The following is a 27464-nucleotide window of genomic DNA, read 5'->3' as shown; positions in this document are numbered from 1 at the left end:
ATGCCTGTGGAGCACACGAGGGAGGTTAGCGCTGCAGGGTTCAAAGGCGGCTGTGTCTGCTCTGCCTGGAACCGTCCTCGGTCATTAGTAACTCGATCAGCCCTGCTCTTCAAGGCGGGTACTTGGAAAATAAAACCCTGATCCCTTCCAGGCAGATTCCAGACCCCCGGTAGCTTCTTGAAAGACTTTCTGTATCCGTCTGGCTTGGACTTGATGTCGGGTTATTTGCCCCCTCGAGTGATTAATCGTTGAAGGGAGGAGTCCCGCCACCTGGGGCGCCGGCTCGCCTGCGGAGTGGTTCTCAGTGAGCATCGTGTTCCAGCCTCCACGCTCCGTCCCCGGCACCGTCAATTAAGGTGCCCTCGGGATCGAGTTACCTGGGCTGGCTCGCCTTTGAGGCTGGGGGTCCCCACTGGGGACCAGTGTGTAATGACTCTGACAGTGTCCAACGGGGCAGGTAAGTGCTTGGGAGGTGGCCTCAAGGCGTCCTGGAAACTTGGCCTCCTCTCACCTGCACCCCTGCTGTGCCCGGAGGGAGTCGGACAAGAACTGCTCCCCGAAGCAGGAGAGGGACTCCCCTTCTACTCATTTCCTCGGTGACACACCAGGGCCTGGGAATTAACCTCCCTCTCCCAGGAGGTTACGGACACTCAGCTCAATACCCTTTGGGGTTCCCACAGGAGGTTACTCTCCTGTTTCTTAATGTGGCAAAAACAATCTTTGAGTCCCCACCCCGGGAGGTCCCGGCGTGATGCTCAGGCCAGCTGTCGCCAGGAGTGGGTCAGGGCCCCGCCTGCAGCCATCGCCTGCAAAGGCTGCAACTCCTCGCGGCTCTGGCGCCTCCGTCAGCGGGACGCAGGGGTGGCGGTGGGCAGGGGTGGGCACGCAGGAAACGCCGAGAACGGCGCCCCGGATGCTTAAAGGGCTTTTAATTTTATGGTAATCAGTAAACGTTGCTGATCCTAAGCAAACGTTAGGTTCAACATGCGGGGAGCAAGCTAATACGTCTTAGAAACTGGTAGTACCAACTTCCGAGGATGAGGGAGGGAACTGGAGATAGAGGGAGGGTTTGAAAACCCAAATAAGAGAGCAATCCGACCCCCGGTCCCCATCCAGTATTTCCCCACACCTTCTCTGTAACAAATGTTTCGCTTGTAAAGGAAACGTATCTTTAAAAAGAATTTTTTTTATTCAAAAATATCTTTATTGATGGCTATGGATTCTGAATATGTTTCTCCTCTTGTCTATTTCATTACCTTCTTAGTGGGGAAGGAATAAAACTTAACTTACCCTTTATGTATCATAAATACGGGAGTTTTTCTTACTTGAGGAAATAAACTACCGTTTCCCACTAGGTGGCGTCACAGCCACATGATTAAGGGCCAGAGCTAGAAAGCGGGTGGTCAATGCCCAGACCCCTCTCAGGACCCTAGAGGGACAGCGTCATTCACCCCAGCTCACTGAAGGCCTCTGTTTATTCGCTACAGTAACACTTCTTCTGAAAAATAAAAAGAGACAGTCAAGGGAAAATAACTGTACCTTTATCTGTTACCATAATAACACTCGCTGGCGTGTACTGTGCCAGGAAACGTGCAAAGCGCTTTATGCGCAATGTTTCACGTCCCCCCAGTGGGGAGGGGAGGCGGTTACTGTCACTGCCTTTGAGATGAGGGCCCTGGGGCTCAAGCCAACCCATCCAGGGTCACACAGTTGTAGCTGGCAGGGCTAGGGTTCAAACCGGCCCCCGTCTGACCCTGCGGGCTGGCCGGTCCCACGCGGTTGCTCGTTGCCAAAGCCGACCGCTGCTGTCAGCATTGCCGCACAAAGGCTCTGACAGTGTCTGCCTTCCCTGAAGGCGCAAGAAAACACACGTTACCGTGACACTCAGAGCGTCCTCAGGTGATCCCAGCGGTTGCATCTAACATCCAAGGAACCCTTCGTAAGTTTCATCACATCTATTTATTAAATGTACACACCAAGGAAAAGCATCATTGTACAGCTGAGTTACTAACGACACCCTCCAGTAATAGGCGCTCTTGAGCGCTTCGCGTGCATTTTCCCAGGTGGCCTTCGTGACGGTCTGTGAGATGGACACCGTCAGCTCCCCTTTGCAGGGGAGAAACTGAGATCTTGGGGGGTTCGGCAGCCTCCCTACCCATCCAGCAGCTTGGGACTAGAGCTAGAATTTGAATCCAGGCCCACCTGTAGCTAAAGCTCGTGCCTTCTGCATTCGCCAGCTAAAAACGTTCTGGGCAGTCTCCGTGCCTTGATGTTACTTTGGTTTTGTTTTCTCATGATAAGAGTTTTCTCTCTTGGAAAAATTCTCATCAGAGTTCCATCAGGACTGACTCAGGTGTGAAAACATCCTCCCCACGGTGACCTCCCCCATCTACTGATATGCATTTCTCGAGCCCAGTCTGTTGAAAGGTAAGGGAGCTATTGCAGGAGCGATGGGAGAGGGCCTTGGGCTCGGGTGGTTGAAACGTGGACATTCCTGCGCGCACCGGTGGCAACGGTTTTTATAAAGGAAAACTGAGGGCGATTACACCAAGGCTGATCTGGTTTCCTTAGAGGTCCCGAACCTCCCAAGTGTTACGGTGTTAACAGGAGGAAAGGCTATTAAAATTAAAGGGGATTTGGAAGGAACTTCATCTTTTTTTAACCCTGTACATGGCAAGAGGTGACCCAAGCTGTTCTTTAAAATTCAACATCTCTGATTTTATTACCACAGCAGCGCAGTTAACTGTGAAGTTCACTCTTTGTCCCAAATCACTGAGTCACTTCAAGATCAGTGTCTTCTATGTTCAAAGCCTTGGACAGGGACCCCCAGAGAGCAGCAGGGGTCTCCCAGGTACCTCCCAGCAGCCGCACATCAGTGGATGGAACAAAAGCTGGTCCTTGTGGATGCAGCCCTGCAGGCAGGCGCCCGCCCGCCTGGCCACATTTCCCATTTTCACTCCTGCTACCAGCAGCATTGGGTGGAGGCAGAGCTGGGTGGCTTCCCTGAGGCTCCATCCCCATGAGCTGGGTGGCTTCCCTGAGGCTCCATCCTCCTGAGCTGGGTGGCTTCCCTGCGGCTCCATCCTCATGAGCGGGGTGGCTTCCCTGAGGCTCCATCCTCATGAGCTGGGTGGCTTCGTGAGGCTCCATCCTCATGAGCTGTGTGGCTTCCCTGAGGCTCCATCCTCCTGAGCTGGGTGGCTTCCCTGCGGCTCCATCCTCATGAGCGGGGTGGCTTCCCTGAGGCTCCATCCTCATGAGCTGGGTGGCTTCGTGAGGCTCCATCCTCATGAGCTGTGTGGCTTCGTGAGGCTCCATCCTCATGAGCGGGGTGGCTTCCCTGAGGCTCCATCCTCATGAGCTGTGTGGCTTCGTGAGGCTCCATCCTCATGAGCTGGGTGGCTTCGTGAGGCTCCATCCTCATGAGCTGGGTGGCTTCGTGAGGCTCCATCCTCATGAGCTGGGTGGCTTCGTGAGGCTCCATCCTCATGAGCTGGGTGGCTTCCCTGCGGCTCCATCCTCATGAGCTGGGTGGCTTCCCTGCGGCTCCATCCTCATGAGCTGGGTGGCTTCGTGAGGCTCCATCCTCATGAGCTGGGTGGCTTCCCTGCGGCTCCATCCTCATGAGCTGGGTGGCTTCCCTGCGGCTCCATCCTCATGAGCTGGGTGGCTTCGTGAGGCTCCATCCTCATGAGCTGGGTGGCTTCGTGAGGCTCCATCCTCATGAGCTGGGTGGCTTCGTGAGGCTCCATCCTCATGAGCTGGGTGGCTTCCCTGCGGCTCCATCCTCATGAGCTGGGTGGCTTCCCTGCGGCTCCATCCTCATGAGCTGGGTGGCTTCCCTGAGGCTCCAGCGCAGCAGCAGTCAGCCCAGAATGTCAGGTGGGGGCTGCTTCCCCGTCAGCGGACCAAGTACGTTTCTGCAGACAGGGGGAGGATGCCCCGTTCACGCATGCACACGCACACAGATACACGCGCACATGCACACACATGCACACACGCACGCACACACACACACGCTGATACCCAGCTTGCCCCGTGATGAGCACACCTGAGTCAGCCCGGTGGCCACATCTGCTGCCGGGAGGCACCCTGGATGCAGTTACCGAAAGTCTTGTCCCTCCTACAGAGACACCATGTGTTTGAAATTGTGAGGACATATTGAAAATCACTAAGCTGAGGGGCAGCTGGTTCTGGCTGCTGTTTTTGAGAGAAAATGCAGAGAGGACACAGAGGAAGGAAGGGAGGAAGAAAGGAAGGAGGGAGGGAGGGAGGGAGGGGGAGGGGGGAGGGGAAAACACAGGGAGTTTCTCATCCTGAACAGTCCCATCCTCCCCCAAAACTGTCCCTACAGTGATGGCCTTAGGGGAGGGGGCTTCTGCAAGGCACTGGAATCCAGACCCCCCCAAAACTGTCCCTACAGTGATGGCCTTAGGGGAGGGGGCTTCTGCAAGGCACTGGAATCCAGACCCCCCCAAACTGTCCCCACAGTGATGGCCTTAGGGGAGGGGGCTTCTGCAAGGCACTGGAATCGGGAAATGTGTGCTCCTTTGACAACAATCAGAAATCTTTGGGGGGGAGGGAAAGGGGTGCAGGCCGGCTGTAGGAGGGATGTCCTAGGACTGGTGCACAGGCCGCCTCCCTGGTCTCTGCCCTGCCGGAGCCCCCACTCCCTAAAGCTCTGTTACTTCCATGAGCAGAGGCCTTTGTGGAGATAGTGGGACTCTCCCGTCAGCCTTTTGTTAAATTGTTCCACAAGCTGGCTGTTTTACATAACACTGGACATTACAATCTGAGAGCCCGAGGCCCCTTAATTCCCGAGCCCAAGGCTCCCTCCAGTCCTTAGCCCCAGCCCCCTGCCTCTCCTCCCGACAACAAGAGTAGAGGGGAGGGGTGCAGGAGGGTTGGAACTTTGGGGTTTTTAAAGTGAGTTTAAATTTATTCTCTTTGAGAATCCACAGTCCCAAGAAATATTGAGGAGGGCCCCTGAGCGACACCAAGACAGGCACCAACATCCAGGCAATGAATTTTCTAGCGATGGGGAGGGTCTCATCGTGACCTTGAGGGATCATCTGGTGAGTTTCCCTTCTCCCTACAAGGGCAGGGGGTCGGCGCTGGGAGCCAGGAGGCCCACAGCGCATCGGTCTGGTCCGGACTGTCTGCCAGGAGCCTACAGCAAGGAAGCGGGGAGCAGGGCAACGTGGGGAGCCAAGGGTCGGGGTTCCGGGTCATGGAGAAGCTGCCGGGGTGCCACAGGCGTTGGGGGAGCGGGGAGAACCAGGGCTCGCGGATGTTGTCTACCGGGCACTGCAGACCTGTCTCTGGAAGAGCTTCGGGGGTGTTGCCAGCCCCCTCCCTGCGCTCGGCCCGCAAGGCCTTGGTGCCCACCAGCCAGGCGCCCAGGGCTACCTGGGCTTCGGAGAAGCAAAGGTTTGTCGGGAGGGCAGGGGCGTCCCCAGCTTCCAGCGTCTGGACCCTTCTAGGGCAGGTTTCGCCTTCCTGCGTTTTCCTCGCGGGGCCTCCATGTAACTCCAGTACCACTGTCCCGTCCAGCCAGGCTTGGCCTTGGGTCCTGGCATCCTCGACGCGCCTCAGCCCCGCCACACGGGGGGACATCGTCGCGAACACCTTGCCCAGCACCCGGCCTCCCGGGCGATGCGAGATTCCTCTGGGGCAGGGGCCCTCTAGGGGAGCAAGGGGGGCGGGCTTGTTGGGCTGGGCGACCCGCCGCGTTCTCGGAGGCTTGCGGGAGACGTGGAACCTGCCCCAGGGTCCCGGGCAGCAGGGGCTGCGGGGCTGAAGAGGCCGGGATGGGTGGGAATCCTTGGGGAACCAGGGCGCCCGCGGCAAAAGTCGAGAAGGACTTGGCTCTCCTCGAAGGAGGCGCAGGGTGGGGCGTTACCAGGAGCCTTGGGGACCAGGGCGGGGCGGGGAGCTGACCTGGGGCGGAGACGCCGACGGGACGGCCCTCGCCCTGCAACTCCCCGAGGGAGGCGGCTCCACGCCGGCGCTCGCCTGGGGCCCGGACCCCGACTGCATTTAAAGAGCGCCCGGGCGCGCTGGATGGGGCGCCCATGAGCTTCGGGGCAGAGCCGCCCAGCCAGGCCCGGGCGCAGCTGGACATGTCCACCTACTGCGACGGCTCGGGGATCTGCCCGGCCCCGCACAGCCAGGCCCACGTGGCCTCGCAGCACGCGGGCTGCGGGCGCGGAGACCTGGGCCCCGGCCCGCGCCTGTGGCTGGGCGCACCGGCTCTCAGCCCCGCGCCCTACGCGCCAGGCCCCGGGCCCTCGCCACCCTATGCGCCCCCCGGCTACGCGGCCCCCGGCGCGCTCCTGGGGCCCGCGGGCGGCCTGGCGGGCGCGGACCTGGCCTGGCTGAGCCTCTCGGGCCAGCAGGAGCTGCTGAGGCTGGTGCGGCCGCCCTACTCCTACTCGGCGCTCATCGCCATGGCCATCCAGAGCGCGCCGCGGCGGAGGCTGACGCTCAGCCAGATCTACCAGTACGTGGCGGGCAACTTCCCCTTCTACAAGCGCAGCAAGGCCGGCTGGCAGAACTCCATCCGCCACAACCTGTCGCTCAACGACTGCTTCAGGAAGGTGCCGCGCGGCGAGGACGACCCAGGTACCCGGGGCGCGGGTGCCCGGCCGGACTCCGCGCTTCCCGGAGCTGGGCTGCGGGCCCCCAGGGGTGGGGCCGGCCTTGGACCGCTCAGCCCTCGCGGTACGGCTGGGGATACTGAGGCAGGGAGTGGTGGGGCGGGCAGAGACCTGCGGGGCCGCGCACAAGCTTGCAGAAGGCCCCGGAGCGCGCAGGCCCTGGCCTCGGGGCCCTTCCTCTGTGCGTCTCTGCACCTGCGCTCCCTCCCGAGCGAGCGAGCCGCCGGAACCCCTCGGAGTTACTTCTCGGGGCCCCTCCTGTAAAAGGACCCCAGGGGCTGGTCGGCGAAGGAGGCGCTGCTTGGGGAAGCGCTGGGACCCGCAGAGAGGCCGGCGCCTGGGCTCGGTCAGCCGCGCCCCGCGGGCAGGGTCCAGAAGCTCCGCGCCCGGTGCGCTCTCCTCTCTGCCCTTGAATTTAGGGGCGGGGGGAGTGTGTCTCAGGATTTCCTGGGGGTCGCCCTTCCCCACTTTTCCTGGAAAGTCCAAATTCTCCCCAGCCTGGCTGCGGAGCCCTTTCCTTCGGGCACAAAGCGCCACCCAAGGCTGGGGAGTGGGGCTCGCGGTGGGGCCGGCGGTGAATGGAGGGGTCTCCCTAGAATTGGCCTCCAGCCACGTTCCCACCCGGGATTTCCTGAGCCCGGCCCTTCCTTCCCCGCAGGCAAAGGCAACTACTGGACCCTGGACCCAAACTGCGAGAAGATGTTCGACAACGGGAACTTCCGAAGGAAGAGAAAGGGGAACCGGGAGGCGAGCGCGGCCGCGGAGCCCGGAGCGCGGGGCCGGCCAGGAGCCCAGGGGCCCGAGCTGGATTCCCCAGGCGCCCTGTCCCCCGCCCCGCAGGCCTGCCCATCCCCACCCGCGCCTGAGGCCGCCGCCTGCTTCTCCGGCTTCGCCTCGGCCATGGGAGCCCTGGCCGGCGGCCTGGGAACCTTCCCCGGGGGCCTGGCTGGGGACTTCTCTCTCAGGAGACCGGCGACGGTGGCTGCTGACGGCCCCCAGCCCCCCAGCCCCTCGCCAGGCTTCCCTGCGGGCCATGGGGCTGCGGCCGCCGGCCCCCGACTCGGCCACTTCGCCTGCAGCCGGGGAGGGACCCAGGTTTGAAGGGAGCCCGGGGACTGTCCCGAGTGCCCCATCCAGAGGCGCCTGTTCGCGCCTGGTGACAACCCCGCGTTCTGGCCCCGAGGGACCGCAGGGCCCAGTGGGAGCTGAGCTGGGCGGTGCCCCGGCCTGTCGCCTGCCCCTGGCCCCGGTGGCCTCATAGATGGGCAAGTTCCGCTGGCCCTGCTCCAGCAGCCTTTCCAGTTCTTGGGCCTCCGACCGCGCTCCCCTCTCTGGGGCCGTGGTGGGGTCTGCCTCAAAGGGAGCAGAGGCTGGTCTCACCCCAGCTTTTCAGAGGGGAGCCTGGAGCCACCCCTCCACTCGCAGGGGGCGTGCAGTTAGGGGACCTGGGCCGTTTAACAGGGGCTTTCTCATGGCTGGCGCTGCCCAAGGTGGAAGGGAGAAAGGCTGGGAGGGTGCCCCCTGGGGATTCCAGCTCCTTTCCCTGTCACTCTGCCCCATCTCACGGTCACATTGACTCTGTCCTATCACCAGGCTCCTCTGGGGACCACAGGAGCAGTGCCCAGCTCCCCAGAGTCCCAGGATGGGCCCCCCCGCCCACCCGCACACACATGCTCAGGGAAGGTAGGCCCCAGGCCAACCTTGTGTTCCTCTCTCCTCTCTGGCCCCTGATCTCCCAGTTTGGGGGGAGCTGCCCCCTGCCATGGAGCTGAGCCGGGTCTCCTGTGTGAATTTAAGGGCCTCCCTCCCCAGTTTGTATTTACCCTGAAGGTTGTCTTTGGAGCCATTAGGAGGTGACACTTTGACCTCAGTACTCCCCCAGTTTCTGGCAACTGAGCTCCCCCCTTCCCCCGTCATTTTGTTCCCTCCTGGAGTTTCTGGCCCTTCCCTGTGCTGGAGGGGGGGGGTCTTCTCTGGGAGGCAGCAGGGAGAGGACACCGTGAGCTTGGAGGAAGGCAGCAGGTTTAGGGGGCCTGAGCTGATGGGCAATGGGGTGTGTGTGTGTGAGAGAGAGAGAGAGAGAGAGAGGGACAGACAGACAGACTGACGGGATTCTGAGGCCTGCACAGAACAATCAGGAACTGGGTGAACTAGGCCAGGTCCTGTTCACTGAATCCCTGGGGCAGCCAGACGTGGCCAGCTCAGCATCTCGCCCGCCCTGCTGTCTGCCTGTCGCTGATCTCCTGCCCGGCCAACCCCACATCTTACTGGGGGAAACACTTCCCAAACGTAGTATCATTAAAGAAAGCCACAAAACAAAAAGAAAATCCTTACCTCGTAAGTAAAGGAATTTTATTTGGAGCCTATTTTTATAAACTAAAATGCTAAAAATAAACCCCAGTGCATGGGACTTGAATGGACATGATGTTTCAAAATCTGAAAATTCCACCTCTATTTCCAACATCCCCCGGTTACACTCTGCGTTTGCAGGAAACTTGGAGAGAAGGAATTTTTGAAATTAGTTTGACAATATTGGGGAAATACAATGTACAACTTGACAATGAATGGAAACTTCAGGAAACTGGCCAACAAGCATGTACGCAAACATTCTGTATCCTAGTGCGTGATTGCCAAAATCTGGTGCCAATGTGATTTCTCTTTTTTTGTTTTGTTTCGACAATGGATTTTCTGTTGAAGTTGAGAAAGAAAAACTTTTCATAAAAGTTTTCCAGCTTTTGATTTGTTTGACTAAAAATCAATTTTTTTGGTTTAAAAATTGTTCATCCATTCAAGCTTTATACCGCTGACAGGTACTGGTGTAATCAAATGAAATCTTTATGAGAAATACTGGTTTAAAATCATCCTAGCAGAGCAGGATATTTGGAACTCGGAACGCATTGCTCTCCATGACCATCCGTGTGGCTGGATGTATTTTCACGGGGGGGGGGGCGGGGGGGACCCTGGCACAGTCACCTTCCAAGCCACTTCTCATTGTCCCAAAGAAATATCTTCCCAGAGGAAAAAACTCTGCTCAAATCAAAATAATAAACAGATCAAAGCAGGTTATAACCAGCTTCTAATTAAATACTTTCTTCTGGTGGGGACTAGTGAACTTGACCTTAGTTTCAAAAGCAGGCTGCAGGTGGGCACAGGAAGGACCAACCACCTCCTGTCGAACAGCCCAGGGCGAGGCTGTGGCTGCCCCAGGCCAGGAGAATCCTAACCCCGAGACTCGGAGCCCCACCGTGGGGCCCAGGCCCTGTCTTCTCCACCTCTCGGTCCCCTGTTGTCTTTGAAATAGCAAAGCTATAGAAAATGCCAAAGCATTTTTAAAATAAGCATAAGGCTTTACAAGCAAGTGCCCTGGTACGATATTAGGGGCACCTGATGGTTTTTCATTGGAATAAGCAGCGCTTAGTCTGAATAAACATTTCAGCGGCGCTGAAGAGCTTCAGGTACGGAAACAAGGTGTTTCCAACTTCGCGGGGGCAATTAGAACGGCCAGAATTAAAAATACCAAGTGATTAGGAATTCTGTCCATGGCCAAAGAGCGGTGGAAATTTTCAGGCAATTGGAAACCAAGCATAATAAAATGAGGGATAATCTCCCCTGGAAACATTTGTGATGAAGACTGAAAAATTTGTTAAGAGCATTTTTTAAAGTGTAGTAACTACTGTTTTAAAAAGTGAGTGCTGGATTTCAGGACATGAATTCACGTTTCACATATTGATAGAAACATCGAGTGCGTTTACTTGTGATGAGGTCTTGCCTTTAGTGATGCTGCCTGGGGGTATCCGTGCGCAACTTTCGGATCTTTAATTTCCTGAGTGTGGCCTGTGCCAGTTGCCCTCGAGAGCCTCCTGCCGGGCATGAGACAGGAGGGCCAGCGTCAGCCTGGACTGTGGCTATTTGGCTCCAAAATGTTGACTCTCTGGTCAAGTCAATAAGCGATTCATTTGTAAACACACCATTACTGCGCTGGGTCTTTAAATACACCTCGCTGAGTTTCCTGCCTCCTGCTCCCTCCGGATGTGTTTGACGTCTCTGTTTCATAACTTCTCGTGATTTAGGCCAGGACCTGACCACTAACCGTGGTTGGAGCAGATCCAGTTTGCCCCCTTCTCCAAGGCTCCATTCAGGAACCTTAACACAAAACCAAACCTGTTCTCTTAGAAGATCCCCTGTCGGAGGGTGACAGGAGGTGGCAGGTGCGAGCAGAGCCGGCCCTTCCCCAGAGTCCTGGATGGATGCCTTCGGCACATCCCTGCATCCATTAGTTCATGTTTTGGGAACTCTTTCTATTTTAATCTAATATAAAATCTACTAAACCATATGATTCAAGTCTAATTGCTCGGCACCTGCAATAAATTGACCCAATGATCAGCGCTCATTAATGGCTAAACACAAAGAACGTGAAATCTGTTTGGTTTCACTAAGTTCATGAAGAGTAAATGCATAGTATACTAAACCGGAATTTCACACACACCCAATTTCACACACACTCCTGCTTTAATAGAGAGCAAATTGAACTGATGAGTCGTTGAGACCTAGCTCCCCAGATGGCAGGAGGACTTTGAGGACAGAAATTGCATCATGTTTCCAGCTCCTTCCACAGGGCCCGGGGCTTAACAAGACTAAAAGATGGGAAGAGGCAAACACATGTGTGCGCTGGACATTTTTTACTGCCTTTCGACGTGTCCCGGGCCTGCCTGTCCCCAGGCCCTGAGTGCGCCCGCGACCCATCACCCGTGGCTCGCCCGCCCTCCACGCACCGGCGGGCAGGCCCGGGGCGGCCTTAGCGCCCGCACCTGAGCCCGCAGCTCGGCTCCCTTCGCGCCCCTCCCCGGCTGTGCGGTTACTCGGAGAGGCCCCAGCGCAGGTCGCCAGGGAAGGCGGACTTCTGCAGTGAGTAGAATTACTGCTTTAATGAAAGGTTTCTGTTTCAGGATTCTTGAAAACACGGCGCTTAATTCTTTGTGCTCTTTCAGTAATCCTGAGTGGGTCGGGGCTGCCTCGTTGCTTTGTTTGCATGGGCTGCTTTGATGTTTAGAAGTTTTAATTTCTGCTGCAAGAGAGTAGTCGGTCACATCATGTATTTTAATTCGGGGGAAACCACTTTGTCATGTTGCTTAAACCATGCAACTCCAGAAAGAAATTACGAGGGAAGGAAGAAAAACATTTAAGGAATCATTTTTATGCAATTCCTTCTTTAATTGAGATAATTAACAACATTGCACTAGGTTCAGCTGTACAGCCTAATCTGATACTTGTACACGCTGCGAAGTGACGGCCACAGTAAGTCCAGTCAGTCAGCACCCAGCGCCACATTGTTACAAAGTTACTGTGTGTGTGTGACGGGAACTTCTAAGATCTACTCTTAGAAACTGGAACATGCAGCCGCGTTGTTAACTGGTCGCCCTGCTCTGCATCACATCCTCACGGCTTGTTTATCTCATAGCTGGAACTTTGTACTTTTTAACCCCCGGTATCCGACCCTTAGGAGATTTATTGCCCCGAAACTTTTTTTGTGGTTGGTCACATTTGCTTTAATTTTTTCTACGATGCCCTGGTTGGTATGTATGTACTAAGAGATGTGTAAGAAATGTAAAGTATGTAAAGATCTATAACAATGATACTTTTTATTGGCAAGACTTTTTTCAGCACTGGCAGCCACGGTTCTTCATTTTCAGGGTTTGAGTCTGTTGGTACACATACCGTGTTTATGCATTCACGGCAGGCACTAAATTAAAATGAGCTTTAAAACAGGAAACAGTCACACATTTTCAGGTGACCGGTACGATGGATGTCTCCAGATTCGTCTGACCTCTGGGGGGGACCCCACTCCTTGGCTCAGGTTTCACATGGGCTCATTCCGGCGGCAACCTCAAAGCTCCCCTGATGGCCTAATGGGGCGTCCGCGGTAAAAGGGGCTTTTAGCGTAACTGAGTGTACAGTGCCGGCCGTCGCTGAGACACCCTGTCCAGGTCACCACCCACCGGACGGGTTTCCACAAAACCCGACGCGGCAGGGTGGGCACTGTCAGACGGACACGTTCCTTTCAGAGGCGATCGGATCAAATGCTTTATAAGTGAATTTGGGGAGGGCACAGATTCACACCCTAGGGAGTCATTATTCATATTTTTCTGAGAACCTGAGTCCCTCATCCACCTTTTTCCTTCCTGACAAGCTGGCTTTACGCCGCAAGGAAAGAATGTTCTTTTGCGCCAGGTGCCCACAGGGACGCTGAAGAGTCTGAGTGAAGAGGGGCTGGGCCGGTGCCTGCGGAGAGAACAGGCTCCCGTCTTCCTCCGGCCGGGAGGCCGCCGGTGGCTCCGAGGCCAGCCCTGCCCCCGGCCCCCGGCCCCCGGCCCCTCGCCTCATAGCTCATTAGAAACACGCCAAGCGCCAGTCACGGGGAGCAGAGCCAATAAGGCGGCTTAGCTCAGGCATGATCTTTAAATGTTGAGTTTTCGCTCCTGAGCCACTTGCCCGACTCAGATGCCTGCAGCCCGAGGGGAGGGAGAGAGTGAATAACAAAGGCCCGGTCGACTTTTAAATCAGTGGAGCCCCGGTGCCCCATCGAGCAGCAGGCAGAGCAGCAGGCAGCACCTTCTGGCGCGGGAAGCCGGAGTCACGCTATTTTTTGAATAGTTGAGGGGCGAAAAGGCAGATTAATTACTATTAGGACTGAATTATGGACAGGCCTGTGAGTTCATGCTCTTCCCCAGCACTGAGCAGGTGCTGAGCGTAAACTTGGGGCTCTGCCGAAACAACGGTGGGCAGGTGGGGAAAGGTCGTCGAGGAGGCCGAGGGGGGCAGTGAACTGGGGGAGGGGGACCTACATCCATCCCAGGGCAGCCCGTGGCCCAAGAAAGACTGCATTAGGCCGTAGCTCCAGCTCGTGATCCCCGCAAGGCTGGGGAGAGGTTCGCTGCGTGAGCCGAGGCAGAGGCACTTTCCACCGCAGGAAAACCAGGGGAGCACAGGCTCGAGAGCCTGCAGACAGCAAGCAGCGAGGTGTCGGGGTGCGCAGCGGCTGTGTGACCCCAGTACTGAGGCTCCGCCAGCCGAGCAGAGGGGGGTGGCCATGAGAGGTGAGGTGGCTCTGGCCTCACCCTCGGCATCGAAAAGAAGGGACATCAGGTCAAAGCGGCTTGACGGATGGGAGGAGAGTCCAGATGGGCCCCTTAGTTGCTTCCGCAGAGGGAGCCTGTCCCAGCGCCGTGATGGCCCTCTCAGGAAGAGGGTCCCCAGCCACGGTCACGAACGCTTTTACTCCAGTTTCACCCAGTCTAGCAATTTCCACAGGTGTGTTTGTTCTGCCCATAGGTCCGACACTAATTTTATGTGAATGATGCGCCGACAGTCAGGCCCCAGGTAAATCTAGCTCGGTTTTCTTTTGCAAGTGACACATCTCACGGCTTGGGCTGTAGGTGGCTTTGCCGTGACCCGGCTTTGGCCAACATCAAGCCTTGACTATCTGCGGGAGGGATTCAGAGCAGACGGCGCAGCCCAGCCTCTGCTGGTGACATCCGACAGGCAGGATTCCTCCCCTAAGTGCACCCCGCCGGCTCCAGGTATTTTACTGAAGATCTTCTCAGTGTTCGACTCAAAGCTCCTACCGGTTTACGGTGAAAATTCCGATCAGATTACACATGCCATCGAGTTTTATTCTCTCGAAATGGGGAGGGATAAAAGGTAATAAAAATGAAAATATTTTCAGAAGCGATTTCTCCTGATGCCATTCTCTGAGGAATAGCCGTGGTTTTCACTTACAGATAGGTCGATAAACAGTGGAAATAAAAAGCCTATGGCTGCAAAATCTCTTTGTAGCTGAATTTATATGAAACACTTAGGATAGCTCCATCCAGCTGGACTGGCCGAATGCCAGCCTTCCTGGTCCTTTTGCCTGTGCTAATGGTGGTCCCCTGTCCCCAGACCACCAGAGGACAATGGTGCCCTGTGCTGGGGACGGGGCAGAACTGGCGTGCGGGCGGGTCTCAGGCTAAAGGGGCCTCTCTCCCTCTGACCCTACTTTCCCGCGTCAGACAAGCCTCCAGGAGTTTGCTTCCCAGTGTGTCGCCTTCGTCCCTGTCCCCAGCCGCAGGCTCTGTCGGCCATGGTCTCGCTATTTCAACCTCCCTGTATTTTGCCAGTAGGAGTATTTCATCTTCTCCGTGGAAAGGGAAAGGCAGTTTCCTGTAGGAGCCCAGGCCCTGCGCTATGGGGGTTGCGGGGTTAAATGGCAGGAAGGTGCCGTTTCATCAGCTTGTAGAACAGGTCATAGCCTCGGCCTCGCTGTTTGGGGTCTGTTTTCCCAGGAAGGCCGCCGGCGGGCCTCCCCCTCCTCCGCGGGGTGAGTGTAGAGTGGGAAGCGGCTCTGAGCTGGTGACAGTCGCCCCAGTTCATCCTCCCGCTGCGGGTCCCATATTCTGGAGAAAATGCATCTGGGGAGCAGCATCCCGGGCGGGCTCGGCCGGTCGTGGGCATTTCAACAAACGCGGAGCCCACTCGAGCCGGACCTAGGAGTCTGTGCGTTTTAATCCACCGTAAGTCTAACTGATTCTTCAAGTTTCATAAAGTAGGAATACAAAACTGGAAGATTTTTTTTAATGATCTCTTGCTATCCTTCAAGCATCATCAAAAACCAGTTTGGCACAAAGTTCCTCATTTGAGGGAAAGGAAAATCCGTCATTAGTCTCACTTGGATCTTTACAAGCGCTCGGTAATGAACGTGAGTCGTCCTCCGACGGCTCCGTCTCTCCGGGGCTTAGTTACTGACTCCAGCGCTCAGGCCGGGCGGCGGGGGGCGCAGGCAAGGGAAGCCTCGTTCACACGGCCGCCCCGCCTCACGGTGCCCGGAAAACGACGGCAGGCAGCTAGGCGTGAATCCAGGCGAGTTAGACGCCAGCTGGACCTGGGTCCCGGCCGCCAGCCTCGCGTCTTCCAGGCCCGTGATTCCAGTCATGGCCTCGGCCCGTTGCCCAAAGCAGAGGTCGCCTCAGTCCCCTCTGGGAATATCCAGCGTCTCCAGAAAACTGTGGGACTGTGCCTGGAGCTCATGGTCACCCCCCCCCCCAAAGGCAGTAATAAGCCGATGGGGCCCCAACTACCATGGCCTTGGGGAAGCTGCCCTCCCATCTGCCCCTCGCCCATCTCCCCACAGCACTGCCTTCCTAACGCTAATTGTTAACCTTACTCTACTCCTTGTGTTCTCACTACATTGTCTCCCTGTCTCCCTAACTGGATTGTCAACCCCTGGGGACAAAGCAGGCTGATAATTTTTCTTTTTTTTTTTTTTTCAGTATGTTTTTATTGATTTCAGAGAGAGGGAGAGAGAGAGAAAAACATCAGTGATGAGAGAGCCATTGATCGGCCGCCTCCTCACACCCCTTGCTGGGGATCAAGCCCACACCCCGGGCATGTGCCCTGACTGGGAATCGAACCTCGACCTCCTGGTTCATAGGTCAATGTTCAACCACTGAGCAACACAGGCCGGGCCCGATAGCTTTTGTTATTCCCAAGCCCCAGCTGTGGGGCTCATGGGTGGACTGTCAGTAAATACAGGACAAGGGCTTGGGTGGAAAAAGTCAGACTGTATACTGTTTGTGAGAAGAGCAGCTGGACACCAGAGAAGGCCCTGGACCCGTCCTGGGCCTCTGTTGGCAGAACCTTGCCTGCCATTTCTAACTAAATAGGGGACAGTGGGTGCTTGGCTCATCTTTGGAAGGTCCCAAGGGCTGTGGGAAAGGTAGGAGCAGCCGAGGCTGATCTTGAGCCCCCTCAGCCCCCTCCCCAAGCAATTATCTTCCGAGGATCCAAGACATGCCGTCTGACCTCTAATTTGCCTCGGAGGGGCTGGCGACCTTCAAGGTCCCTGGAGAAGGCCAAGCCCCTGGTCTCTCCTGCAGGCCTCCACTGTTTCCTTCCCGAGCAGCACCTGCCCACCTGCCCCTCACTCCCTCCAGCCCACCCACGTCTGCAACCCCAGGCTAACGACTGGCTTCCCTGGCTTGACGCCTTCGAGTGGCTGCATTCCTCCTTTGAAGCCCAGGTCGCTGCCCGGCCCTGCAGCTCGGCTGCCCTGCCTTTCCTCGGGCTGCACCCATACCTGTCAGTCCATCAGGGCAGCTGTTCAGGCCTCACTTGGTCTTTCTCTCCTGCCTCCCTGACTGTGCACATACAGCTGTTTCTGCCCAAATCCTGCGCCCAGTGTGCCCAGTGCGCCTCCTGCGGTCATCTCACAGCCCCTTCTCACCCCATAGGCAGGGCACATCCTCCAGGAAGCCTTCTGGGTTTGGCCTGTCCTTCATCTTCACTGCTCCCGTAGCCCCTCTTTTGACCCCTAAGCCCACTCTCCACCCATCACCTTTGAGGGTGGGGGCTGTGTTTGAGTTTTTATATGGCCCTGAGCTAGGAATGGCTTTTAAGTTTCTGGAAGGTTGGAAAAAATGACAAAAACCAAAGCAAAAACAAGGAAGAAAACGTGACAGAGACCGGGTGTGGCTGGCAATGCTTCAAGTGGCCTTTTCAGAGAAAAAGGGTGCTGACCCCCGTAGCGAACACTGCCTGGTGCATAGTAGGTGCTCAGCCAACACTTGCTTAACGAATGACTGTTTGTAGTTGGCCACTGGGAGGGCTCCTGTCTGGGAGAAGGGCTCTGTCGTCCTCATGAGCAGATTGGCCCAGATTAAACTTCAGATTCTGAGTGACAACTGTCCCCGACAGAAGCTGAGAGCATTTGGGAGGTGGGATGGAAGAAAGACATCCTTCTGATATGTCCGCATCCAAATCCACCAGAGGCATGTTGGATGCAAGTAGCCAGGGCACGGCCACCTGTTAGAGGGACAGAGAGGACAGGGAGAGAGGCCCGGCGTGTTTATTTCCCATTTAATCCACTGACCATGGGCATCTCTGGGGCCAGCACTATGCACCCGTCATAAACAATTGTATGATCTCATGCCGTTTTTCTAAAACCTGTTTTACCAACTTTCGAGTTCACATGAGCCTTTGAGACATTAAAGCGGGCTCTGTAGTAAGACAGTTTGGCATTTCAGGGAGCCGTTTCTTGCGGGCACTGAATGTCAAGGAGCACAGAGAACCTCTAATTAACGCTGACGGGCAGGGGACAGCCAAGTGCATTCTCGCTCAGCCAGGTAAACAGCTTCCTGAGCTCAGCCCGCCGAGTAATAAACAGTCTGTCTCCTGGCCCGTTTGCTCTTGCAGAGAGAGACAGTTTTGAGCACAGCCCATGAACAAACAGAATACATTTCTGTCCTTGAGATTGTTCCCCAAGCCATTTGCCTCTGTTTCATCGTGACCCATAAGTTTGTGTCAGTAAAAATCTGTACAAGGATATAAAGGCGCTCCAGGCGGCAGGACATACAGGGGCTCGGAGGCAGGGAAGAGGTTGGCACGTTCCAGGGACCTGTCAGTTCAGGATGGCATGGTGCCCGCACAGGGTGGCAGGCCACGAGTCTGGGAAGCTGAGCAGTTGAGACCTGATGCCCGGGGCAGACTGGCAAAGGGGTGAATGCTCATGGTGCCAAGAGGGGCTGGTCAGGGAGGAGGGGTTATGGGGATATGACCGTGCCACTTGCTTTTGGAGATGATTGTGGTGGAGTGGAAAGCGAGCGGGCATTGGCATCACACACCAGCTCTATTCTACCATCAGGGCGACTGGGGAAGCTGTGTAAAGCACTAGCTCCCAGGCTTCCTCCTTCCCCCCTGGTGAAAGACACCGCCTCCCACAGTTTCTGCCAAATCAACTTGGTTTTCTAAAGAAGCGACATAGCAGGAAACGTCGATTTAAGAGTCAGGAAAGATAGAAGATAGATAAAGCATGTGTGGGCCCTAAATACACGTGATTATTCCAACCCTGGCAACTGTGCTCTCTGAAAAGATGGAAATATTAACAGCTTCAGTTTTCTATAAAATGAGAAACTTAACAGATCCCACTAATGTGGTCAGTAAATTACAGTTTGAAAAGCAGACGTGGAAACCCCAGGGAACCAAGAGCCTGCTCAGAGATCCCTCGCCCCCCGTGGGGTCTGCCCGTCTCGTTACCGCGGGACAACCCAGCCTGTCGTTATGTCCGGGGCCCGGCTTAGCGCAGAGCCCCACGTCGCCCTGGCCAGACGGTCAGGAGAGAGGCCCTGAAAGCTGCTGATGACAGAGAGCAACGAGATGACCGAGCGCTGCCAGGAACCCAAATCACAGCCCCGTCTCTTCCAGAAACGCCCCGTCCCCAAACCACGTCCTGCTCCCTGCCCACTTGAGGGTAACCAACGGGAACGCTGGAGGAGCCTGGGCTACCTCACGCCTGGGAAACTTCCTGCCCCTTCCCTCCTGGGCAGGGGACATATTTGGACAGCTTTGCTCTCGTATCCAAAAAATTCATGCCGATGACTTACTGTGACATGCACAGGGGCATGCTGGTGAAAATTCAACCATTCTTAGCTACCCAGAGCCAGTTGGACTCAGTTACACGGAATCAAGGCCTTTTATGTACTTCAGGGCAAACATTTTTAATGATGGTTCTTTTTTTAAATACTTATGATCAGAGAGGTAAATGTAACAATAAGTAGACAGATAAGACCTTATAAGCACGGTGAGGGCACATGAGGGAAACCTTAAAATCGGGGTAGGAAGGGGTCTGTTAGATTGTGGGCGGCCCCTTTGCCCTTTCCTCTGTCTCCCTCCTCCCGCCTGAAATACCGTTGTGGAGGCTGGAGCTCCAGGAGACATCCCGAGGGCCCGAGGGTGAAGGAGACCCCTGAGGACAGCGGGCAGAAGGTGGCAGGAGCCGGAGCCCTGATGGTGCTGTGGCCGCCTCCTGACTGCTCCCACATCAGAGAAAAGGCCTCCAATCAGTCTGCTAGAGCGTGCAAACTCTCAGCTCATCTTCAACACGGCCTTCCAGGGAATCAGCCAAAGTCAGAAGTAAACGTCTGAGATAGAAATGCAGTTCTGGTAGATGGGGGGGGGGGGGCCAGGGGCAGGGCAGGCGACACAGGCGGCTCCGTCCACGCCCCAACGCAGTTTCGCCCGCTCTGTGACGCTGGGTCAAAGGGAGCGCCTGTTCCAACCCCAACGCACCCTCTGGAAAGGGGCGCGGTGGGTTCCACGCTCCCTCCCTCCTTCCTCAGGTGCTCGGTGAGCGTCTGGCATGCAGTCAGCACTGAGCGTGCGCGTGGGGTCTGGAGATGCGGTGACAAGTGGTGACGTCCAAGTCCTGCCGTCCTGTCACTTGGGCTTGGGTGCTGACTTGTTAGGCAAAGGGAAGGTGGTGATGCCTTTATTGTAGGGCTGGCATGGGGAGACATCGCGCGGTGCTTGATGAAGGGAAATGGGAAGGAAGGAAGGAAGGAAGGAAGGAAGGAAGGAAGGAAGGAAGGAAGGAAGGGAGGGAGGGAGGGAGGGAGGGAGGGAGGGAGGGGGGAGGGAGGGAGGGAGGGAGGAAGGGAGGGAGGAAGGGAGGGAGGAAGGGAGAGACTGGGCGGGGGAAGAAAGCGCCTTCTCATCTCCGGGGAAAACATTACATTTAAATTCTCCCCTCCCCAACTACACACATGTGTGTGCACACACATGCACACACGTGCACATGCATGCACACACGTGCACACACACCAGTTTGATCACTCGGAGCCCTTGGCTTGCACGTGGACTGGTGATTTGCATACAACCAGAGCGGACTAGTGTTGCCCTCAGCCTCCAGCCCAGTATTTACCTACAAAGCAAATAGTATTTACTGACGCTTTTTATCTGAAACTCGATGCCCACAGGCGCTTATGCCAAAAGTGGGGTGTACGCTCGCCTTTGAAGAGCTCCAGCTTTCATTTTTCAAAGTCAGTTATTGGCTTCCTTCTCTGGCTCGGCCTTTCTCAGGGCACCTGGGGACAAGCTGGAGAAGTCCCTTGCTGTCACGGAGAAGGTCGTCCAGTGTCCCTAAGCAAGGGTGTCGGACCCTCCGTCTTCCTGGGAGCGCGCCCACGCTTAGCGGAGGCCGTTCGCTCTTCCTGAAACCTTTGGGCCAAATCGATAGAGTGAAGGGGGACAGGAGGTGGAGGGACGTTCGTAATCCACCTCCTTGCTGAGAAAACGTCAGAACCTGAGGAAAACCGGACACAGATGACAACTCGTGCGTCCAATGAGAATACAAATGGCTGGAGCGATGACAATGCGCCTGTTTCCTCTAAGACCTTGAAGCCACACGCTCTTTTTATGACTTAAAATTTACAAATACCATCCAGGGAGAGGCTCTGATGCTATGAGTGATGTTGTGGATCAGGATGGGGGAAGGGGGAACGCGTGGGAGCGAGGCCACCAAGCCGTGCGCCTCTCAAGCTAAGTCTTGCTTGTGTACGTCTCCCTGGGATCATTCCTGAAGCTTCGCCTCTGGGTCTGGAACAGAAGAGGGTCCTGGAAGACCAATTGGTCTACAAACGTCTTCTCCCATCTGGTGCCGAACTTCCCACCCATTTGACAGTTACTCCACTTGGTGGAAACCACGTTTCTCCACTCTCCAAAGCCCCCAACCCAGCCACCGTTTAAAATACAACATAGAGACGGTCTGTCTTGGTCAAGCAAGGGGGTCAGGGGCCTGGGGTCTAGCTGGGGCTCCACCATCCACTCACTGTGTGACTAAATCCAAAGTTGACTTCTCTGGGCCTTATTCTAAAACCAAGACAACTGGACAATAGTATCTGTAAGTTTCCTCTATCTGCAAAAAACATCACCTGGTTGATAAAATAAATCATCAAGGATTTAAGAAGCATCTCTGAATTATGGCACCCGATGGGTCCCTGTTGAAGGCAGAGCTGTGAAGAAGCGGCCGGAGTAGGGGGGTAGCGGGCCCCCTACAGGGCCCGGAGGAATCTCAGCTTCCAGGAGCCGAGTGGAGCCTCCCCACTGGGGATGGTGTCCGAGGACGCCACACGCCTGCTCTTCCCTCCACGCGCCCCTGCTCCCGGCGGAGGGAGGGCTCCGGTTAAGAAGCCTCCTGCCAGAAGCCCAGGAGGCCACACCCTCCACCACGCGGGCACCCCTCTGCCCAAGGCTGCCTGAGTATCTCGGGAGACGGATCACCCCGTGTCTACAGTGACACCCTGGATGTGGCCTTTGGAAAGCTAGGAGTTTGGGGCCGACATTTTGTTGGTCTAAAACAACAGTTTTTGGATTTTTGTTGTTATTTTTATTTGTTTTGTTTACTCAAAATTGATTTTGCAGAGAAACTGGTACTATTTGTTTCTCAGGAGGAAAAAAAAAAAAATAAGGGCAGCTTTGGGAAATTTTTCTTCTTGGGGGTTTTGCCCAAAGGACACACTTACATTTGAGATTGCTGAGAAGCACCGCTCTGCTGGGGGAGCTGGCAGCTTCCCCAGAAACACAAAAGCTTATGAATTCAGCGGCAAACTAATCATGAGAAGCAAGACTCTGCCATTCCCTCAAGGCTCAGCGACGCGGGGAGATGGCGCAGGAGACAGACGCCACCGGCAACCTACGCGCCACTGAGCTGCACACTGTAAATGGGTGAATTGAATGATATGTGAGTTAGATCTCAATCAAACTATTATTTTTAAAAATAAGCAAGTGTTAGTATACGTTGGGCTTTCTCGACCAGCTGAACTCATAGTTTTACGGCAGTGTGTGCACCCCGCCGAACCCCCCAAACACACAGGTGGCCGGGAGCTGTCCACGGGGCAAGGGTGCTGAAGGGCGGTGGGTGGCTGCCCAAGGCGGCAGCCTCATCCCAGCGCTTGAAGCATCTCCTGCACCCAGAACTCCCTCTGCACCGGTGCCAGCGGCCAGCACTGCCTCCCGGCCACACCTCCACCCGGAGAACGCCAGTGCTTCTTGTAGGGTGTGGTTTTGGGGCCACCTCCTCTGGAGCCTCACCCAACCCCTCCGGTAGGTGAGCCACGAGTCTTCCTCTGCTCTGAGACTGGTCGCACTGTGAGGCCATTAGATGAATTTCTATCTTCTCCCCACCCCCGCCGATTAGGCCTTCAGCTCCCTGAAGGTAGAAGCTGACACGTGTTCACCTGAGTGTCCACATCACCTGGCAACGCCCAGTAACCTAATGAGAAAGCGAAGGTCGCCGCGCACTCACCGCGTGTCAGACACGTGTGCACACGCACTGCTGTATTTAATACTCCAGACAGCCTGCAGGGGTTACAACTATAAGCCACACTTTTCCAGTAAGGAAACAGGCTCAGAGAGGCCAGGTAACCTCCGCAGAGCCACAGAATCAACAGCAGAACCTATGTGGAGCCCAGGCCAGGTCATGCTGAAGACCACAGCCTCCCCTGAAGAACCGGACGCGCTCTCAGCACGACATCCACGCGTCCACTTCCCTAAAACTACCTCTTCCTCCTTCCAGCTGCCCCTGCTTCTCCTCTGGTTTCTGCATCTTCTGGCAGAGGCTTCGGGCCCTTGGGTTGGGTCTTGGCTTTTTCTTAAGGTTGACTTTATCTAAGATGCATGACAAATGGCTCCTTACTTTCTTGGACCAAGCCCATGCCACTTCAGTGGGGAATGTCCTGAGCTGCTGGGCTGGCCTTTGCAAGGGCTGTTAACCAAGTATTGCTTTTGTTGTTTTTTGGGTTTTGTTTTGTTTTGTTTTGCAAAATTCCCAACTTGGAGCATTCCTGAGTTTCATATGCACACTCTGCGTGAGTTCTTTGGCTGATACCATCAGGTCGAAACGTCCGCTGGATAATAAACCCCAGACACGTTGGGAAACGGCTCAGGCAAAGCCGAGGTGATGTTGCCGAGAGGAGCCCCAGCATCTGGTCGCCATGGTAACCGCAGCAGAGCTTCGCACACAGCCTGCAGCCTGGTAAACACCAATATGCTGTCTCATTTCCAGTGGGAAAAACAACAAAATGTTCCTAAGTCCACCCCACTCGCGGAGCGTGGAGAGCTCTGATATGACAAAGGGGTGGGTCGGCGTGGGCGCGTCTCTTCGGGGGCATCTCTCGGCAGACTGGAGGCCGGGCTGGGCACCAGCCGGCGTTTCCCTCAGCGACACGGGAGCTGGGTCTCCATAGGCTTCCTGTCCTCCAAGCCGACGCCAAGGGCTCCCGGGGCAAGGCGGAGCTTGACCCACACATCGCCTTTCTGGGTCATAATCCTGGTCATCGAACAGAGAACCGGTTTCCTTTTCGAATATGTTCAGAAGACGTGAAGCAACCCGAGCGCTTTACAGTAAATATTATTTTTGATGCTGGTCAGAATGCCATCAGGACACCTGCCTTCGCTGACACTCTAAACAGCTGGGGCCACTCTGCCCACTGTTGACTGTCAATACCCCAGACGAAAACACAGGGGCGCTTCCCAAGGTCACCTCGGTGGGCGCAGTGAGGACCTCAGCTCCCAGAGGTTGTGCGCAAATCACCGGCTTATTTAAGAAGTAAAAAAAAAAAAGATGGATTTTCCTTCTAGACACTCCCGTGGCATTCTTTCCCAGAGATTTGAGGGAACAAACCCAGAAGTGGGCTGGGGCAGGGGGCGGGACAGAGGTGGTATCATCACTGTGGCAGCCTGCTGGCTTTCCTGAAAGCTGGGGATCCGTTTACTCTGGAGTCCAGCAGATGAAAGAACATGTGGAAACAAGCATCCCGCCAGACCCCTGGGCCTGTGAGGGCCCTGCGGGGGCTCCATCCTGAGCTCCGGGGGGACCTCATGCCATCGCTCTCTGAGGATTTCTGCCCGTCGCTGGCCATGCGGCTCCCTCTTGGCCAGACTCGCCTCTCCTGCAAACGCCTCCGCAGGGTTTGGAGCCTTGCTCCCCGGCTTGTGTGCCTTTTCCACCTCTAATCTCTGCTCACCTCCCCGCAACCGCAGAATACTGGGTCTCCAGAACCGCCCTGTCTCGGGGACCCTCCCTGGGCGCTGCCCACTGCGCCACCCACGCATTGCTTGGACAGTATGTGTGTATTTGAGCTTGGGGAAAATGCTGCTCTAGGAAAGCTCATTTCCCCTCCTGGCTGAGGACACTGTCTTCTCTCTGAATTATCTCAGGAACAAATGATGAGAGGAAAAACCTTTTTTCCCCCCCATGTTAATGGTATCTATTACTGAGAAAAAACTTGAGGGGTTAAATTATGGAGCAAATGGTGCTATAGGGCAATTATTTCCTAAATCGTCTGGAAAAACCTGGAATAATCCTTACAAAGGAGAAAAAACAGTGTGTGATTGGACTGTTTCAAATAATGGAAAGATGCGTCCCTTCCCGCCTCGGCCAGTTTCTGGAAGAGTCTGTGGGTCAAAGTGGTTCAGGCCCTAACTGCACCCCAGCCCGTTTCCCGTGGGGTCCGCTCTCCCCGGGGCTGGCTCCACCTGCCCGCACTGTGATCTCAGGTTCGCACAGAGAGCAGGGCAAGAGCGTGGGTAAAAGCCGAGTCCTCGCCGCTTCTCCCTCCGTCCACGTCATGACCTGTGAGCCCGCAGCAGCGCCCCTTTAACTGTCTCCGCACGGTGCGCGCCCCGCTGTGGGGACCGCGGGCCTCCGGAAGCCTAGAGTGGCGGCGAAAATCGTGGCCCCTTCCATTAGGCTCTTGGGTGTGACTTGGGCTCTGCTGCGTGAAGGCTGCACCGTCTCGGGCAGACCCCTTTACCCGGACTCGCCCCCTGTAGAGCCAAAATGGGACAATGCGGGAAGGAGCTGAGCTCAGAGAGGTGGATTTAAGAGCCGCGCAGGAAATCCTAGCTCTTGGTGCTGTATTTAGTGCTAGAAGCCAAGTGGACGGTCGCCCAGGAAAACGTCCTACGTGACTTTCCAAGCAAATGGCTCAGGCTCTTCCTGGGTGATGGTGTCTTTCTCTGTCCCTCTGCCCATCTGACTTCCACACATTTGAAGCCCTGCTCAGCTCCCGCCTCTCCTCCACGAAGCCCTCCCTGCCCCCGTGAGTGACGGGTTCACGGCCCAGCCAACTGGAGCCGCCCACCCAGCCTGGGGACGTTCAGACCCCGCTGAGGAATCCTGCTGAGACGCGCCCCACTGGTCCTCGGGAGCCCTGGAGTCTGCTGACGAGCAGGGTTTTGATCAGGAAGCCCCAGGGACACCCCCTGTGGAAAGGCTAATGTCCAGGGGCCCCCACCACTTGCTCAGTCAGCACGTCGGAGAGCGGATAAAGGCAGTGGTCGCAGGAAAGGCCACTGCTGGGCCTCTGGACATCGTCAGTATGGGCGTCATTACCCAAAGAAGTACAATGTATAGATGATTTTCAGCTTTAGGTTTCTGAGACTCCCCCCCCCCACACACACACACCTCTCCAAATGCCTGGTGTCACTGGGACACCTCTCCAAATACTGTGGAAATTTACAGCCCAGGACAATCAGTTCCCTTATGCTTCCAAATAGAAAATCCCTTCATCTCAAAGGCAAGTGTGACCTCTGCTGGAGGATTCTTGAGACTGAGCATTCCCGGGGAAGGGAGGAAGGAAGGAAGGAAGGAAGGAAGGAAGGAAGGAAGGAAGGAAGGAAGGAAGGGAGGGAGGGAGGGAGGGAGGGAGGGAGGGAGGGAGGGAGGGAGGGAGGGAGGGAGGGAGGGAGGGAGGGAGGGAGGGAGGGAGGAAGGAAAGATGAAAAATTTTGTGATGGGGAGACTACTGCAAAGAGTAAGTTTGAGCAAATGGCCTAGTCTCCCCCAGCCTCAGTTTCCTCTCTGTGAAATGGGGGCAACCACAATATCTACTCTATAGGGTTTGTGAGTATTACTGAAATAACAGTAATTTTTTAATTTTTTATTATTTGAGAGAGAGGGAGAGAGAGAGAGACAGGGAGAGAGAGGGGGGGAACATCAATTTGTTGTTACCCTTATTTATGGGCTTTTAGATTTAGTTCAGGGCATAGGACAGGAGCTGGGAAATGAAACTCCCTTCTGAGTATATCTCTGGACCCCGTGTTTGGCATGACCACCTTCCCCATTCCACCGTGGGCTCCTCGCAGGTGACACCGAGCCGAAACCCAGCTTTGTCTGCACAGGACCAGGATGTAGCACAGTAGGTGCTCAATAAAGGCTCAGTTATGCTTACCTGCCACTGCCTTTCAAGGATGTTTTGGGTCTTTTTTGACTGACTTCAGAAACAAAAACAAATGGCCCCTAAATAAGAGCTGGTGGAGATGGGTAATTTGTTGCAAAGGCGTGAGCAACGGCAAAAGGAAGACCTTTGCGTCGGGGAGCTGGCGAGATGCCGGCTCCGCAGATCAGACCAGACGAGGCTCTGCGTCCCCTCTGCAGGGCAGGCGTCAGAAACGCTTGTTTACAGGCCGCCGCTGGGCGCTAATTACCTCCTGCCACCCGAGGGGACACGCATTCATCTCCCACGCGGGCCTGACAGCCGCGAGGTGCGCGCCTGCCAAGCAGCGATTTCCCCGTGGGGGCCGCTGACCCCGCTGTCTTCTGAGTGACAGAGATCGGGGCGGCCTCCTCGGGGTGCCCGACCCTCACACCCACTCATCCATTTCTGCAGCAGTCCCTTCAACTAAGGGGTGCGCTGCTCTCGGGCTGCGGCTCCAGCCCGTCGCCGTGTGACTAGATCACAGGCCTTGGCGGCTCGTTGCAGGGGGCAGAAAACTCAGGTCCCAGTGAGCCGAGCGTGGTTTTCACGAGCTCCGATTTTAATTGACACGTGAGCGCAGGCTCTGTTTCTCAATTTAAGATGATAATTCTCTACTCGGCAAATGTGTAACCTTCCTGATTCCCACGTCCTGCCCCCATTTCAAAGTCGTTGATCTAAGGAAGAGAGAGCTCAAGGCGGGGTGCGGCCTTGAGAAGTCCCACGCGTTTCTTTTTCTCTT

General features: G+C 55.9%; 1 protein-coding gene across 1 annotated transcript; it reads left to right on the top strand.

The window, feature by feature from the left end:
- The first annotated feature begins 6074 nt into the window (after positions 1–6074).
- Positions 6075–7760, top strand: FOXI2 (forkhead box I2). Its single transcript, XM_087824211.1, has 2 exons — positions 6075–6624; positions 7318–7760. The coding sequence occupies exons 1-2, from the start codon at positions 6075–6077 to the stop codon at positions 7758–7760; spliced, it is 993 nt and encodes a 330-aa protein (XP_087680337.1).
- Positions 7761–27464: the final 19704 nt, after the last annotated feature.

Source organism: Miniopterus natalensis, chromosome 14 (assembly GCF_054644295.1).
Source record: "Miniopterus natalensis isolate mMinNat1 chromosome 14, mMinNat1.hap1, whole genome shotgun sequence".
Lineage (NCBI taxonomy): Eukaryota > Metazoa > Chordata > Mammalia > Chiroptera > Miniopteridae > Miniopterus > Miniopterus natalensis.
This window is presented reverse-complemented; position numbering and strand designations above follow the sequence as displayed.

Excerpts from the sequence above, each read along its gene's own strand:
- FOXI2 (XM_087824211.1), top strand. The coding sequence starts at position 6,075 with ATGAGCTTCGGGGCAGAGCCGCCCAGCCAGGCCCGGGCGCAGCTGGAC. Across the intron at positions 6,625-7,317 it reads GCGCGGCGAGGACGACCCAG|GCAAAGGCAACTACTGGACC; the intron begins GTACCCGGGGCG and ends CCTTCCCCGCAG.